General features: G+C 40.9%; 1 protein-coding gene across 1 annotated transcript; it reads left to right on the top strand.

The window, feature by feature from the left end:
* The first annotated feature begins 10,343 nt into the window (after nucleotides 1–10,343).
* On the top strand, nucleotides 10,344–14,922 carry LOC116249524 (protein SMAX1-LIKE 4). The gene is made up of 3 exons (XM_031622638.2): nucleotides 10,344–12,169; nucleotides 12,821–13,067; nucleotides 13,173–14,922. Exons 1-3 carry the CDS (start codon nucleotides 10,920–10,922, stop codon nucleotides 14,661–14,663), a joined length of 2,988 nt encoding a protein of 995 aa, XP_031478498.1. The 5' UTR covers nucleotides 10,344–10,919; the 3' UTR covers nucleotides 14,664–14,922.
* Nucleotides 14,923–17,523: the final 2,601 nt, after the last annotated feature.

Genomic DNA, 17,523 nt, shown 5'->3' with positions numbered 1-17,523 from the left:
AAGAATTGCCTTGTTTCATGCCCTACGCTTATAGCCTTTGAGTGATACGAAAAGTGATGAAGAGTTTAAGGTAGCGAACAATAGTATTTTGTTAATGCACCCACTCCCCTCGTTTATAAACACGATATTCCAGAGCTTTTAGCACTAAAAACATGATTGTTTCTATCATTAAAGCGCCTCGAAAAACTGAATCACGGAAACACGATTGTAAGTCTATTTCTAGGCCTATCTAAACAAAGTCGTAGATATCGATTTTAATCGTTGAGCTGCTTTTATTACTTTGTGGTCATCGAAAGATTTGTAGATCTTTGGCAATTTGAGGAAAAGGAAAAAACACAAAGTACCACAACGCAGAACGGCACGCCCCTCTCTTTCCCGCCGTTCATATGCGCGCGCTTATGTGTGTGTAGGAGTGGTGTGTGTTTGTACTGGCAGGGAGAATCCATGTCGACTAGCTTGAAAAGGAGAGCCATATAAGATGGGGAAAAACATTGTCCGCATAGAAGGCATGCGCTCTTGAAAAAGCAAGCTTCCTCTTTTACCTCACTCCCCCATCCCTCTCACTATTCCTTCCCAACAGTCCATATCAGGCTTTTGGCCTCTTTCATATGGCGTTTTCTTTCATGAGTCTCCATTCTATTCTCTTACCTACCCCCATTATATATATATATATATATATATATATATGAAAGCAATACAAATAGTACGCAAATGAGACAAATTATGGACATTTGGTCGTTCATTTACAGGGCTATAATGAGCAAAACACAAGTCGAACACTCCACGACATTCCTCTCTTTTAGTTGTACCACAAATGTCAGATGCATTTTTCGGGTGCTTTGCTAATTGAGCAGAAACCTGATGAGCGGGTTAAGAAGGGCAAAACACACACAGCCCATGCTGCACGCTCCCCATGACGGCCTGTGGATGGTGCATCAACCATTCCTCCACCTTTTTCTTTATCTAAAGCTAAAGCAAGGGAGAAAGTGCGTACCAAATAGATGTGCAAGGGAGGACTACTTGGATCATGAGCTCATCCTGGGTTGCATGAGTAAGGCGCTTATGCATTCCGCAGTATATGACAGTTACGATGCTCTATATGTTGAATTTTTTTCCTTTTCAAATATTGTTTTTCTAATGCAACTAAAAAGCTGCATAGATAATTATGAGAGAATTACACTGCATCTTTTTGAACACCGATCTTTTGCTCTTTTCTTTAACTTTTAACCTTTATTTTTCCACTGGACTCTATCAGCTTTATTCGTCGGAGAATCTTTGAGTACGTGAACGCCCAGCTCTAATATGATGCGGCATGTTTTTGGTTTTCACACCGCCCTTTTCCTTTTGAATTTGTCAGACAAGTTCAGGAATGGAATGCACCAAGAAGATGATGAAGAAGAGGAATGATTATTTGACGAGAAAAGATGATAAACATTAGAGAATACCCAACTGCAGAATTTTTGTAAGTACACCATGCAGAGGGACAAGACGGAAGGGCAATTTGGGTACCATCAAGGGATGGCCTGACTCTTGTGCCCTTCCTTCTTCTCCCTCAATAATGGCGTTAGATGCTGTCTTGCTCTGCATGCATGCCTTTTCTTCTTCGCCTTTTCCGCAACTTTCCCTTTTCCTGCTCCCTTTCTTTTTCCCGTTTCTTTCTTTCCTTTTCACTGTTCCAGTTTTTTCCTTTTGGAATTAAAATTTTTGCATGACCGGACGACAAATCGGTCATGGATCATGAAACGTAGCGTGAAGTTAAAGGCAAGAAAGGGACTTGCGGTCCGTACCATCCCAGAAACCCAACACCCCTTCCTCCAAAAAGAGAGGTCTTCCTCACTTGATCTCACTTCACTTCTTTGGTGCTTAATTAAAAAAGAAGAGAGTTGCTATTCGAGTTTAGGAGGGACAGAAAGAGAGGGAATGCAGCTCGCTAAGTAAGTTGGCTTTACCATTACACGTATGTTGGTTGGCTGAGGATCGGCCATCAATGGCGGACTCCATGACAGTCAAAGATGGTCAAAAGTTCACTTCTCTGTTCTGTTTTCCTGTTGAGCTTGCAGCCCATCCGTCCCCTTCGAGTCCGAGAGGGAGAGAGGGAGAGAAAGAGGTAAATGGAGCAGCGCGTATAGGGGGTTGGAAATGTGGAAAAAGGTAAAGGGACTATGAATGATTTGGGATTGCGTCTGCACCTTTGCCTTGGCAGCCGCAGACGCAGCAGGGCATTTATTCCGTAAAGGCATCACGCTGCTGCGACCTTTTCTTCCTCTCCTTTTTCTTGCTTCCATCACAGTTGGACACACTTCCCCACCAAACGTTTCTCTTATCGATGGACCATGGTCGCGATTTAAGCCGATGGGATCAGCCATGTTCGGTGGAAGGTATTGTTGATCTTGAGAGCTTGGCAACATTTGTGTTTAATGATGTTTTGCTTATTCTGTTGAAAGTCAAGACCACAAATAAATTTGGGTAGAAGAAAACGAGATCACTCACATGCCATAAAGTTGCTAACTTTTGTAAAAGTTGTAAGTGCCATCATATTTCTTTATCAGTTGAACTGAACCCTTAAACTGGCTTTAACCACACACTAAGTCAGTGTTGATAGGATTGTCGTTATGGCAGCACATTTACACATCATATGAAGAACCCTTAAACCTTCATTTACGCTTCAATTAGATGACCTCACTTCCCAACCTTCCTTAACATTTTGTCTCATTCAATTATTTAACTTTATATGTAAAAAGCTGAACCAACTTCAGATGACGACTTTATCTGTGCACCAACAAAAGCTTAGGTTTTTTGAATTGTTTAAAATTTTGAAGCATAAGGCCAAGAGTTCCTTGCGAGGGTATGCCGGCTTTAATTCTGATAGGGTAATACCTAACCCCACCTTGCTTACACCAAAAAAACTACATGATGCAATATGGACACAACATTAAAGGATAGTAGTCCAGCATTTATAACGTTCGTGCCGTTTTAATCATTAGGCTAAATTCAACCAAGACAAAGTGATCAGACCATAATGAATTCTCCTTCACACTCACATCCCATTTCATTTACGAGTTCCCGCACGAACTTTAATTCATAAATGTTACTTTTGAGTGCCCGCATTTTAAGTCGGTCAAATTCAATGTAGCCTGACAGGCGCGGAAGACATTGTGAGAAGGACTGCACGGACATTTCAAGATTAGCAAGCAAAGCAAAGAAGGAACAAGATCTCATTTCTCCGGACCTTTCCGGTCAATCTGGCTGTGGAAGTAGTTTCCTAATCCAAATTGTGGAGGTTTATGTCCTTGATTGGATCGTGAGATCTGAAAATTGGCATGGTTTACTGTAGTTGTAGATGCATGAGAAGGATCCGAACCTTTCTCATCAGCTACTCATACACCTGACTTTCTGCACCATCAAATAAATAGATTTACATTTTTGCACAAAATACGACGACCAATCTAGTTGGGAGTGATCTACAAGCGTGGAAGAATCGTCTTTCGCGAGTAATATTAATAGCCTTACTTCTGAAGGCAATAAAAGAAAAAGCGGAAAAAGAAAAAGAAAAAAGGTTCGTTCTAGACTGGCTTTCGCTTTACATGTTGGTCTCCTGTACAGTGAGCCAGGGTCCAGATCTGACAAAACGGCTCTCTGAGCGGGACAATTTCTGAGTATATTGTTCTAAGATCTAATACGGAACCGGGATTATTGCAGGATCCTGGTCGGCATAATCCTCCAGATCTTTCATCTCTTTTTCCTCATTCTTCCATCTTCCCGTCTTACACCATGAGGCATGGACCAATGAAAGTTCTGCTACTGTTCTGTTATATAAATTTGAGGACAACATAAGCGGAAACATTGGCTTCCTTTCCTCACAATCCCAAGTGAAAAACTTCAGAGTACAAACATCATCACTAACCTGCAGCTATCTGCGGTTTCTTTTTCTTCCAAAAAGATCTTCGAGAATGAATGAATTAAATCTCATGAGTATTTTTTAATCCAAACTCCGGAAAGGGTACACATCAGAATCGATTCCTGGCTGATAGCCAAGGCAAGCTAGTTACGCCGAGTGCGGCTTTCTTTGGTGCAGCAGCCAACAGTGATCGGTCACATGATGCGACCAGCAGGGCTGGCTTCATGTCAGGGTAAAACATCAACGGGAGACACTAGGAAGCAACGTGCCCAGGCGTTGGTCGGGTCTCTTCTTCGAATTTTAAGGCCAAAAACTTACTCCACTGCTGGCAACAGTGTCCCTACAAAGCCCAATGCTTATGTATATTTGATATGGCAACGACAATCCAAGCCCGTGGTTGGTAGTACTTAAGATCTGACTATGTGCAATATGTACAATTTTGCCTACACTGACCATGGACTCGATCGGTGTGCACCACAAAAGCCGCCCATATCTTTTGATTCATATGAGATAATAGGTGCACTTAACGTATATCGATTGCTTGTCAGATAATTGGTTGTTTCTGAAAGACGAAGGATATTGGTTTCATTGAAAAGGTTTCTACGATTTGATTTGCAAAGAAATGAAGGACCAAATAAAAATATCAAAAACTAATGCTGTCGGAGCTACAGTAGCTTTCGATCGAATATATTTTCATAATGAAGATGGACTTAACGTTATGATCCTATGCTGTGGGTGTGAGGGAGAGATCTAGAAAGAAGAGGGATAAAGGTAAGAAACGTCGACGCATCTTTTGAAAAAGAGAGAAATCGCCATCAGGTGTTGTGGACGTTTGCTATTCGAACAACTTTTTCTAGCATTCGACGCCTTTTGGAGGCCTAGACTAAAGGTTTATTCTCAGGGACCGATCTCAACCAAAAGAATGTGCAACCCGATAAAGCCCCACGGAATGCGTTTCTTGTAGGTCGGGCAAGCAACTTTAGAATCCTGGCTACCTTTCCCAACAAAAAATTTTAAACCAATATTGTTGCGTATCTCCCTAGGGCACGAGGCCGGAGGCCCCCTCCCCTACCTCTCCAGACAATGTTCAGTCTATATAAAATTTTCCCAACTAAAGAATTATAAGGATTCCCAATACCGATGTCAGTGTGATGCCAATTTGTAACATATCATCCCAGCTTCCTCATGTATACATTCTCCACAAGCTGCTTCATAGCTTTACCAGCTGCAGGACTATTTTGATGCTCAAATCTAATTGACCATGGATGGTTCTGCATGTGTCATGATAGCTTCGTCTAAGTACCCAGCGCAAATAAAAGCACCCGTCTTCTTCTTTTCTTTTCTTTGGTTCCGTTCAAATAAAAATCTTCCAATCCATCCAACGCGGTTGGTATATTTATGACAAGGTCAAGTGACCAGACCATGATAGACATAGTTTTCTATGACCACATCCGACTAAAGATAGTCGTGTGAACAGAGAGATACTGTGCCAACATTTCAGATCAATGTGCATGCGATCGAGAAGTATCTGTAGTAATGAAGATACAAAGGGCTTTAACGTGAGTATGCATTCAATTTGACCCGGTCCAACTAATACACTGTAAACCCCGAACTTTGGTCCACGTGCATATGAATCCACCTTCACTGCATCCTTAGAGACTAAGAGAACACCACAACGGAAATAATTAAACAAAAAGAGTACGGTAGCTCGTTCCAGATCAAATACATTTGTGGGCATTGGACGGGTTATTTATGGATTCAAGGATGACCAGGTCAAGTCTGTACCGGGAAACATGAAACGTTCTTCTTTTTAATCCGCAAATCCATGTGTGCTGTCTGTGTGGTATCAATGCAGGCCCATCACACTACTGCAACCTGATCTCCGCTTTTTGTAGTAGAAGTAGAACCATAGGCCCATCTCTCGCCGTTATGTGGTAGAACCATGGGTCCGTCAGCCTGCAATCTTCTAGATCTCCGTTAAGTGGTAGAACCGTAGTCCAATCTCCATAACAAGTCTAACGAAGGAGAGGATTCAACGTAACATTAAAACGTTGGAGTTTGATATGTGGGTCGAGTTAATTCAATCCAATATTTCATCCATTCCCAAGTGCGTTTTAATACCTGCTCGTCCTTTCTGATTTTTCATGTCTAGTCTCGAGAGAAAGTGTTCTTTCATCACCCATACCGCACCTGTGCATCTTTTTGCGTTTCCATCTGGAACACCAACGCTGATTGACGACCTTTAGTTTTAATAGTATCAACCAGCAGGAGAAACTTTATTCCTTTTATTACCAACTTCAGAACTATTGACACTTACTATTTCTGAACAGCAGGCAGACTTTTTCAACACCTAGCTCGCTTTACGGAGTTCAAAAGCTTCTGATGTTCTCCAAAACATTTATTGCATTCCATCGACCCTCCCCACTTTGTCTGTACCACCACCATATCCTGTATGTTTCCTTTTGGAGTTCTCATGCTTCCTCACCACAAGTATCGCTGATCGAGATCGTCCTAAATGTTAAGAGAGTAATGACATTGTCTGTTGGACCTGCTTTTCTTTTGTTGGCAGCAAGAGTTCTTCTTCTTTAGTCTTTGCCTATAAATCCATACAAATAAGAACAAGTCATAGCCCTATCTTTCATCATCACTAATCGATAGTGCTCTCTCTGTAAAAGTGGAAAAAGAAAAGTACTGATCAAATAGTGCTACATGTGATTAGGTTATAGGGTGCTATTATAGGCTACCTGAGTTTCAAAAAAGCATCCCATGAAGTGGATGGAAAATGTGTCATCCTTGAAGCTAATAGGATTGGTCCATCTCCATTGATTTACAAATAGCTTAAAAAGTTTTCAGGAAGGTTTTGGACGAGCAAATGATGCCAACGTTGTGGGGCATTTCGTTTTAACTTGCTCTGGTCTTTCCTGTCACATTAACAACTAGTTTCTGCAGCCGGTAAAGTCATGTCGTCCTCATGAACATGCCATTGATTAAAGATCATCACCGTTCTTGCTGCGTGGAGTACTAGTATGTACGTGTTATCTTCTTACTTGTAAATTGCTTCTGCAAAGTTCAACAACTCATTATTACTCTCAAAGATTTCGTCTTCCTCAATCCATTTTTTTTCCTTTGGAAAGAAAAGTTCAAAGATAATGTCTTTTGAATATATGGGCTATTTCAACCTCTTGGGAATTATTTGATATCAGACTTGGGAGTCTTCTAGCAACTGACGCGACGAATTTGATAAAAAATAACAAGAAGTACTCGGCCTGGTACAGCATAGAGGGATACATCGGTCTTGAAGGGCGGTCTGCAGTGCGAAAGGATGTTGGCTGGTGTTCAGATGCGTTCAATTCTTTAAGATCAATCAAACATTCAACCATGATTACTTCTTTAAAGCGTGCAAGTCCACCGGCGTATGTGTGTGAATTAAATATGCATTAAAGTTTGAAAAAAAAAAGTAGCGCAACTCTGATCAGGATGAAATGCTAAAATGCCTTCCTTTTTCATCAGTTGGGAGAAAATGGCACTTCCAAAATCGTCAAAGGTTGAGTATCGAAGAAAAAAAGTTCAAGTAGGACCTCTTAATTCTAAGGTTGAAAATATAACTTACCGCGGTGGATAAATAAACCGGTGTTTTCAGTTATTTTTCAACGCATCATTGCCTTTTATCTTTAAAATACAACTTTATGGGTTGCACGGAGTTCATCTTTCCTTTACACAACTAAAGAGCTCACGGAACCTTAGAATACGAAACGTCATGAAGGAAATAGTCCTGTAGATTTCCTCTCAATTTTGCTGGTCTCGTCAAATTTTAGCACGACACTTTAATTCATGAAACAAGGAGAAAATAACATTAATAAGTATTTGTAAACGAGAGAGGGTGCGTATATGTTTAACATGAATTTTGAGTTATATTGACACGCAAACATGATTTTATAAATCTGATCACACAAAGGTAACGTAAAGCTTTTGTTTAATAAATCTATTTGGATCATACGGTCACAGTATGTAAAATTTCATGTGCATGATTACAAAGCCAACAAGCCTCATTTTCTTTTTCTCTCCTGTTGTTGTTTTTTTTTTTTATTTCCAAATAAGAGTATGAAAATGTGTTGAGATTGACCAATTAAATTTAGGGCCTGTTTGGTAGGATGAAAAGGAATGGGTGGAAAGGGAGGGAAAGGAAAGGAAAGGGAAGGAAAAAAAATGGAATGAAATGTAAAGGAAAGAGTTAATTAAAAAACTTGTTTGAATACAAAAGAAAGGAAATGAAAGGAAAGGAAATATTAATATTTTACAATAATACCCCTAACAGTCAAAATGTTTAAAAAATTAAGAACGTGAAGGGAGGGGTATTGTGGGCAGTCAACACTTTTGCTCCTCTCTTCCTTTCCTTTCCTTCCCAATCCGTCCGATTTGGGAGGGATTGCATTTACACTACACAATCCTTTCCTTTCCCTCTCTTCCTTTTTCCTCCCTTTCTAACCAAACCCTCCCTTTTCTTTCCTTTCCCTCCAACCAAACAGGCCCCTATAGGCCAAATGAAATTCAAACCCCATCCTTACCCTTATTTCCTACTAAAGAGATGATAAATATTTTGGGGGCCTAATTTGGAGAACAAGCGCCCTTGAAGATGCACCTATGTAAGAGAACAAGCTTAGTGTCTAGGACATTTACTTAGTACCAAATTATTATGATTTATGAGAAGTCTACGTCTGTTATTTGTTTACTTGTGTGTATCATTTTTAATTAAGTGTCCTTGAGGACGTATTTTGGGTTGATTTTTCTGAATGTCTCTTGGCTTAATTAGGGGCGGTTTCCTTGACACCAAAAAGAAAAAAATAATAATGGCATGCTTTCTCTCTCTCTTTATATATATATATAATGGTCATTCTATTAATTCGATTGATTAATTGAAAGGTGCAACGCTTGAAGTTACGCCGGTTTTGAAGACTTGTATGTATTAAACTCAACCATTCGACAATATGGTCCAACTGATTTACAAATAAGTAAGCACACGTAAAACTCCTTTTAAAAAGTCAAGTAAGAATCGCCTTTTGAGTCGACAACTTCCTTTTGGCTTGGTGGACGTTACAACCATATGATGTACATGAGCAAATAGTGGAGATTAGTCTTCAGTAGTTGCCATGCGAACAAAAATCCGGGGGCTTACCCCCCACGCAGGAATTTTCCTGAATATGATTGGACAGTTATCATATCGTGTGAAAGTAATTTTTCTAATAAAAGTCGCTCATAGGTAGTCTTTTCCGCGAAAAAAATGCTTTTCAAATGAGAACTTATAAATCATTTCATTAAATTACATGACCACACAACCCATATATTATTAATATTCATGGACGTCCAAATTTGCGGCCATTCACATATTTCATTTGCTCTATGTTTTTTGCAGTGGTCTGTACATGCACCTAAGTTGCGATTCACTTGTGTAATTTCTTTTCGTTTATTCTCTAAAATGCAACCCTACGTAGATGATTTGTTGAATTCAATGTGTCGTCTCAAGGATTAAAAATCAATGGATGAAACATCAGGTTTGAAATACGATAAACAGGAGGATGATTTCTCATAAGCTAAGCACACGACAGCCTGAGCTGTTCTGTGAATCCGATCGTACGTTTTGTAATTAGTACCTATAATATCCCTTATATTTTCTGGTACGCATTCAACTAAGCTTGCTTCAGTATAATATTCGTTGGCATAGCTTTTCATTTCTATAAAACTTTTTAACACCTTTTTTGTCCACTGATCAATCCTAGATATATACTTTATAGGGGTGGATTTAGTGGAGACCAACTTTTTAAGTTTTTGAGAACGGGACATTACATGATTATCTGAGTGCCTTGGAAAAGCAATGGTTGAAACATAGAATGCAAAGAATTTTGTTGGTTAATTTTTTAATGAGAAAAGAATTTGAATCATCTGAGATAGTAAAATCTGGATCCGATTGATTGCATGAGAAATAGTTGTGGAAAGTACATAAATGCGCATGTAGAATTAGTGGGGAGGAGATGGATGAATTACATTACATTACACATTGCAAAATATGAGATTAGCGGGAATGTGGGGATTAGGACGAAAGCTTTGGTACGGGTTGGAGAAGCGAATAGTGTTAAGATAGCAGACAGGGGCTTGCTTTTGGAGTACTTGAGGAATAAACTTTAGGCAGCTGATGTCGGAGCTGCTCGCCTCTACGAGGAGGATTGGCGTGGGGATGTATGTGGGTGACGAAACATAAAGAAAAGGACTTACCTCTGCTTTTTCATACCTCCTTTGTCTTCTTTTTATATCGATATCATGTCCTCCTCATAAATTAATAAAAGTATTCTATCGGGTTCTCTGCAAACTGGCTGGGACAATGATTTAGAGGAGAGACACGCTGCAAATTAAATTTGAAATTTTGGGTCCCACTGCCGAAGCTTGCATGGGCCTATGTGGCCGCTGTTTTTTAAAGGAGCTCCACAGCACCTCAATATTTGCAAACAAAGCTGGGAATGGCAATTTAGACGAAGGAAGGAAGGCAAGAAAACGTTCATCTCCTTGCAATCAAGCGCGAGTAATGAGAACCACAAGAGGTTGTTGCTGGTTTTGGTGAGCCTTACTTTCTTCCAACCGCTGGTTCGTTCTGGGCCATGGTGACCAAGGTGGTGGTCGTCATTTTCACCACTGCTTTCGGTGGTGATAATTTCTGCTCGAGTCGCAACAATCTCTTACTTGGTGCGAAGGCTAATGCTTGTGTTGTTGAGAGCGTAAAAGAATCGTTGATGTGTTCGGCCATTTTCTAGTAAGCCGGTGGTGGTGGTGGGTAGCCTGATAAAATGACTATTATGAGAAGGATTTGATGATGTTGGCTCTTCTGCTTACCATCTTGTAAGGAGTGAGGACGAGGACCAAGGTGATGGTCGAGGGAGTGGCGCAAGTAGTCCTGTAACAAAAGAAGGGAGATCGACCGAGAGGAGGAAGAAGAAGAATAAAGGGCTTAAGGGGTTGGTGTTGAGAGTGAGGAATGCGTGCAGGGGCGGGCGCAGTGCAGCAGACCCTCGGCGCGGAGGCTGCAATTGTCATAAAGCAAGCAGTGGCGCTAGCAAAGAGGAGAGGCCATGCCCAGGTCACCCCTCTTCATGTTGCGGCTACTCTGCTCTCCTCTAGATCCAGCCTTCTCAGGAGAGCATGCCTGAAATCCCACCCTCATCCCACCCCCCATCCGCTTCAGTGTCGAGCTCTCGAGCTCTGCTTCAACGTCGCACTTAACCGTCTACCGACAGCCGCTGGCCCGCTTCTGCAATCTCAACCTTCTCTATCTAATGCCTTGGTTGCTGCTCTCAAGAGAGCTCAAGCTCACCAGAGAAGAGGATGCCTTGAGCACCAACAACAGCAGCAGCCTCTGTTGGCCATCAAGGTTGAATTGGAACAGCTAATTATCTCGATTCTCGATGATCCTAGCGTTAGCAGGGTGATGAGAGAGGCAGGATTCTCGAGCACTTCTGTCAAGAACAACCTGGAGGACTCTGCTTCCATCTTCGCTTCCTACGCTTCCTCTGAACCAAAAGAGGTCTTCCCAGGTTCAGCACACAATCTGTGGCAGGCCCGCTGGGCTAATTCTCTTTCTCTTCACTCGGTCAAACAGAACCCTCCTTTCATAATCAATGAAAGCCCACTCATCAACTCCCCCATCCATGCTCCTAACTGGAAGCATTGTGCGGCAGAGAGGGAACAGTTGAGGCTGGTGATCGATGTCCTGTTATTGAGGAGGAAAAGGAACATAGTTCTTCTTGGAGACTCAATCGCTAGCACTGAAGGCCTTGTTTCAGAACTGAAATACAAGATAGAAGCAGGAGTCGTTCCTCAAGAACTGAGATCGGTCAAGTTCTTCACGCTGGATTTCTCCGCTCTTTCCATTAGAATTATGAAGAGGGAAGATGTCGATTCGAGGCTTACAGACCTAAGAAGGGTGGTTCAAAGCTTTTGTACGTGTGGGGTCATCATCTATGTGGGGAACATGAAATGGGTGGTGGACGAATACTTGGAGACAGACCCAGTTTCTAGAGATTACAACCCAGCCGAACACCTGATTATGGAAATCGGGAGATTTCTATCGGATTTTGCCCACTACACCAAATTGTGGTTGTTGGGCATCGCAAATACACAGACATTCATGAGGTGCCAGACGAGACAGCCTTCCATAGAGAGCCAGTGGGCTCTTCAAGCTGTTCCAATTCCCTCAGGTGGTCTGTCGTTAACTCTGCATTCAGCCAGGTGATTTTCTCTTAAATTTGATCAGATATTGTCTAAGTTTTTCCTTTAAATTTTTGTCTACTTATGTTTGTTTAGAGATTTCCTGTTTTTCTCCTCTTTTTTTCAAGGTAAAAATTGTTTGCTCATGAGGGACTGGAACAATGCTAATTACATGTTGAATTTCATATTCGGTACTTTTTTGGATGAACAGTAGGTATCTTAAAGAAAAAGGGAAAAGACGAAGCCTAGACAAGCAGAAGGTTTTCACTTAGATAACTTGCTGATGATTTTTGAAAAGCAACCATTTTTTGGGGAAACGTCTTGACTTGATCATAGTGGTGGATTCATCTTGTCCTAATGGTGGTGATCAGAATTCCACTACGGCATTTTGGACGTTGAAACTTGACACTCTTACTTTTCGAGCACTATCGCTCCTACTACTGCAACATGTATTAAATTATGCTAATTATAAAAAGGTGAACAATGCAAATGTGGTGAAGCCATCATTAGGAAGTTCCAAAATCATGAGCCTCCAGAGAAACAAAAAAGACAGCGAACAGTAAAATATGAAAATATTATAACAAATTTGTTACGAGGGATTGTTTGCACAAAACTTTATAGTAATGACTTTAACATTCATTTGTTTTTTTTTGTTTTTTAATGTGAATGCAGTGGTATGGATTTCATAACAGGGGCGAACTATCCACAATATCTACACCGAACGCAGATATTAAAATCCAGTCTCATCAAGGATGAAGATTATGATAAACTCAGTTTGTGCAAGGATTGTGCCTCCAATTATGAAAAGGAAGCCCGGGTTTTCTTAAAAGAAGAGCAGCATCAGATTTCCAATGAGATAGAAAATGGTCCGTCGAGTTTCCCTTACTGGATGCGACATTACAGAAACCAGATTCGCAAGGTAGATTAACTTATTCATTCATTAAGTTATTTGCACTCTTTTTGCTCGGTAAGCATATAATAAAACATATGCGTCTAGATTGATTACATTTGCGAATTCATTCAGGATGGGTCATGCGAGGAGCTGTCGGAACTAAAGAAAAAATGGAACAGACTATGTCAAAGTTTAAATCATTCGCTGCCGAATCAAATCCAGAGGAAATCAAGAGAAGTCCGTCATGAAAATTTGAATTCTGGAGAAGCCTCTGCTGGGAGTCCTCGTATGGTTCCAAATTTAGCTTATACTCAGGGCTTCAGTGCGCCATTTCCACTGTGCTGCAGCAGCTCTCATGTTGAAAAGAGCAAGGTCACAGCGGGTTCTACTGAAGTGAAAACCACTCTAGCTCTTGGCATAGGCAATGGAGGATCACATTCTTGGGTACCCAATAATTCTATCAAAGATGACGATTTTCGTAACAATAAGCAAGCGTTCTTGCCATGCACTTGGATTGCCGAAAGTAGTAAACGAAAAACGGTATCCGGGAAAGAATTATGTACTGAGTTGCAAGAAAACATACCCTGGCAATCCAAAATCATGCCTTCCATATCAGATGCCTTGTCAGAGCAGAAAAATATATGGTTTCTGTTAACTGGCTCTGATTGGATTGGGAAGAGAAGGCTAGCAATCACAGTTGCAGAGTCCTTCTTTGGATCAGCTGGCATACTGCATTTGAGCACGAAAACAAGAGAAGTGGCTGCACAGAACATCATAGAATATATAAACGCCAAACCTCAAGCGTTGATTTTTATTGAAGACATTGACCATGCGGAGAAATCCTTTCTGGAGCTACTGAGGAAAGCCATGGTAGATGGAAAAGTTGAGGACCCAAATGGAAAGGATTTTTTCCTAACGAGCAGCATAATTATTTTGACGAGTGGTAGGGCAACAGCCAGTACTAAAGAGCAGAGTTCGAGTGTCATTCCTATGAAATTGCACGTGGGTGTTGATGGCCTTCAGCCCCCATCAGAAGATGTATCGAAGAAAAGAAAATCTGAGACTGTTGGGTTAGATATGAAGAAAGACGGCACGAAGAAACATTATGCGAGTACACTGGATCTTAATGTGTTGGCTCAGGAAGAAGAGGAAGAAAAGGAAGAAACGATGGCCATCATTCATAGTCACTTGACTCAAGAATCACGACTGACAAACATGGAGAATGATGACTCCGTTCTGAATTGGTTCTTTAGTAAGATCACTCAGCGTTTTGCTCTTGACCTCCCTGCTGATCTAAGCACGATCTCGGAGAGTTTTCTTAGGAGGCTGAGGCGAGGGTTCGGAGAAGTTCTCGAGGACGGAGCGTGGTCTCTTCTTGTTGAGGACGACGTCCTTACGAGACTGGTTGACGCTTCATGTTCATTTCTCAACTGTTTGATGGATGCTTGGGTTAGAGATGTCCTCCAGAGAAACATGGAAATCCTAAGGAAAGCGGGGAAGGACGAAAGGATTAGAATGAAACTCTGCCTTGATTCTGAAAGACTGAGTGAGGGGGAATGTGGGTACCAAGGTTCACCCCTGCCAAACAGAATAGAGGTTGTCTTTGACGACTGTAAAGGATAACTGAAAAAATTTCTAAGTTGGTGTCCCAGCTCCGGGTCGGCGAAAAACGAGTCATCAGAACCAAAGCATATCAAATTAGAGTTGTAAATAGGCTACTGTGAACACTGAATTTTGTTTATTGCAGAGGAAATTAGCCAGTGTAACCATAGGCTACTGTTAACACTGTAAACATGCTCTGTCTCTGTCTCTGTCTGTCTGCGGGCTTGCTGGCATCATGGCATACTAATACGCATTATTTAACTAGTTTACCTTTCGTTTTTCCCTTTAAGATGATGAGGCAAAAGACGTGACTGCTCGACAACCCTGCCTGTTTGATGATAGAATAATTAAGAGCGTTAGGACCCAAGCTGTCCGCTTGTTGTGGTCTCCCAAGTATGTTGCTAGAACAAATGCAACTTCATTATCGAGACGAGATTTTCCATCCGAGAAATTATGAGAATGGGAACAGAGTGGTGGCGATGCTGAACAGATACACGATGATGAACGCTGAAGACAATGTTCCAAGAGGGTTTCGACTTGGACAGCCATATCGAATTTAGGACTTGACATCCCAAAATTTGAGGATGCGCCAAATGAATTTCTAGGGGCAATGTACAAGCCCATACCACATGAATCCTCTACTAGGGAACTCTGAAATGAGTTTATAGGTCAGTGACGCTGCCGGCTAGATTCGTTCCATTTACCCGTCTCCTGCTTCATTACAGCTTGCCTGAAAATGCATAATGTGACTGGTTGGAACGAATGGTCGCGAACCTCAGAATCGGCCACTTTGCTCAGGCGTCGACCCTTGTCCAAAATTCCAGTATATGGATACGCCGTCTGCAGCATTTAGGTGGAAGGCCAGCGCCTCATCAATAAGACATGAGCCAAACTTTTTCAAAAGAAAAAGAGTGGAAAATTGCAGTATACGGAATGTTCCTGTTGCCAAACCAAACGCCCTCTAAGAGTAAACATCCTCGTGGAAATTGAACGCATTCGAAAAATTATTTAGAAAAGAAAGAGAAGTTAAGTTGTAAAGTAGCACAAAAGCTAGACGTGTTACATCTATGATTGAAAAGAAAAAGATAAATAAATACTCTTAAATGGACTGATAAGAAAATCTTGTTTGAATTAGGTCTGCAGTGCAACATCGACTGTTTAAAAGACAAAAAACATTTGGTGAGGTTAGAAAATTTCAAAAAAGGGGAACCTTTGGCCGTCACGTGAAAGGAACAATAGTAAGTTGTCAGAGGATTCTATTAACCAAGAAGGGAAAATTAGATATTGCTTAAACGACGTGTATGCGTATTTTTTTAATATTACTATGTGAAGCTTCAATCAAGAATGACTCGTAACGAATCCACTATGTCATCAGTTTTTTCTTATGCACATACACCTATGTCATCAGTTTTTTCTTATGCACATACACCATTCAATTTTCACACACACACACACACACATATATATATATATATATATATATATATATATATATTTTGAGCCAGAGAGAGAGAGAGATAGAGGGACTTTCCCCGGTGATGAGAAAGAGCTTTACACACCCATCTGTGCAATATTGATTTTTTTATATTCCTTTTTTTGGACCTCAAATAAGAACTAATTTTACGTAAATTACTTAACGATGACCTACCGATTAAATGGTTTACACTCTAAAAGCGCATATACAAGTTGCTAGTGTCCCATATAAAAATGCTTGAACTATATGGACCATACAACTCCACGACCTCTCTTCTTGACTCTTCGTGCAGCAAGCCCTCGAGTCTGGGGTCTTTCGATATAAGAAAGGGAAAGACTCGCACTCCTTTTCCAACAATAGCCCAAGCCTTCTGCATTGCTTGTTCGACCGTTTCTCCTTGTACTTAAATTGAATTATCTGGACACCTCCTGCTTTGTCCAACAATGTACTTAATTTGCTGCTTAAATACATTCTTATTCAACACCTACTTGAGATAATCGATGGTCTAGATGCTTTACAAGCGAGAAAAGTATGCAACTGATGTTGAAAGAGTGCTCCACTCAGATCCCGCTTCTCTTTTACCAATTCCTTCACCAACATGTTTATGAACGTGGACCATAATGATATTCGTGATGAATGATGATAGTGTTCTCCAACACCAAAAGAGTGCGTAACAGAGAAAATGTGTTCTAAATTCAATAGAAGTTGCCCCCACAGGCATTGACGGCATTAATGTTCTAGGCGAAATAACGTCTACCAACTTCCTGGACGTGGCCAAGGTAGATCGTCTATTTATCAAAAACTTCAGTGAGCAAGTCCAACAATAGGAGGTAAGGACGCGGGTGGGAACCCAATTAATACACACAATAGACGATCAAAATAACATTAAAATTTATCAGCACATTTCCACGGGGTTGGACCCGTGATACATAGTTAGAGAGAGGGAGAGGGAGATGGAGAGAGAATATAGCATTCATATAGTACACGACTTGATGGTTTTTCACTTTTAGCTGGTCCACCACAGAAGAACAAGGCGAACACAAGAAAACAAAGTAGCACACAGCTGAAGAAAAAGCACGTAAAGAGAAATAAATTAAGAAGCCTATACGGTTATACTGGGGACGAAAGAAGCTCCACATTTGATGAACCAGGAGAACTTGTACCGTACCAAGTGGCAAAAACAAACAAGTATCTAATTCGCTAATCAGGTCATCATAAGAGTCGGCAGTAAACGCTTCAAAAGATGGATTAGTTTTCCACTTTATGACCAGCCGAATGTGGGGCACCCACTGCGCTGTGTTAAAAGTTTATATGCAGGGATAAAGAAAAACTTGTAGTTCTTTTAAGAGGTTCAACTTGCAGAATAAAGGCAAGAGGGTTGTCTGATTTGACCACAAGTGGCCAAAA

This window comes from Nymphaea colorata, chromosome 3, assembly GCF_008831285.2.
Source record: "Nymphaea colorata isolate Beijing-Zhang1983 chromosome 3, ASM883128v2, whole genome shotgun sequence".
In the NCBI taxonomy this organism is placed as follows: Eukaryota; Viridiplantae; Streptophyta; class Magnoliopsida; order Nymphaeales; family Nymphaeaceae; genus Nymphaea; species Nymphaea colorata.
This window is presented reverse-complemented; position numbering and strand designations above follow the sequence as displayed.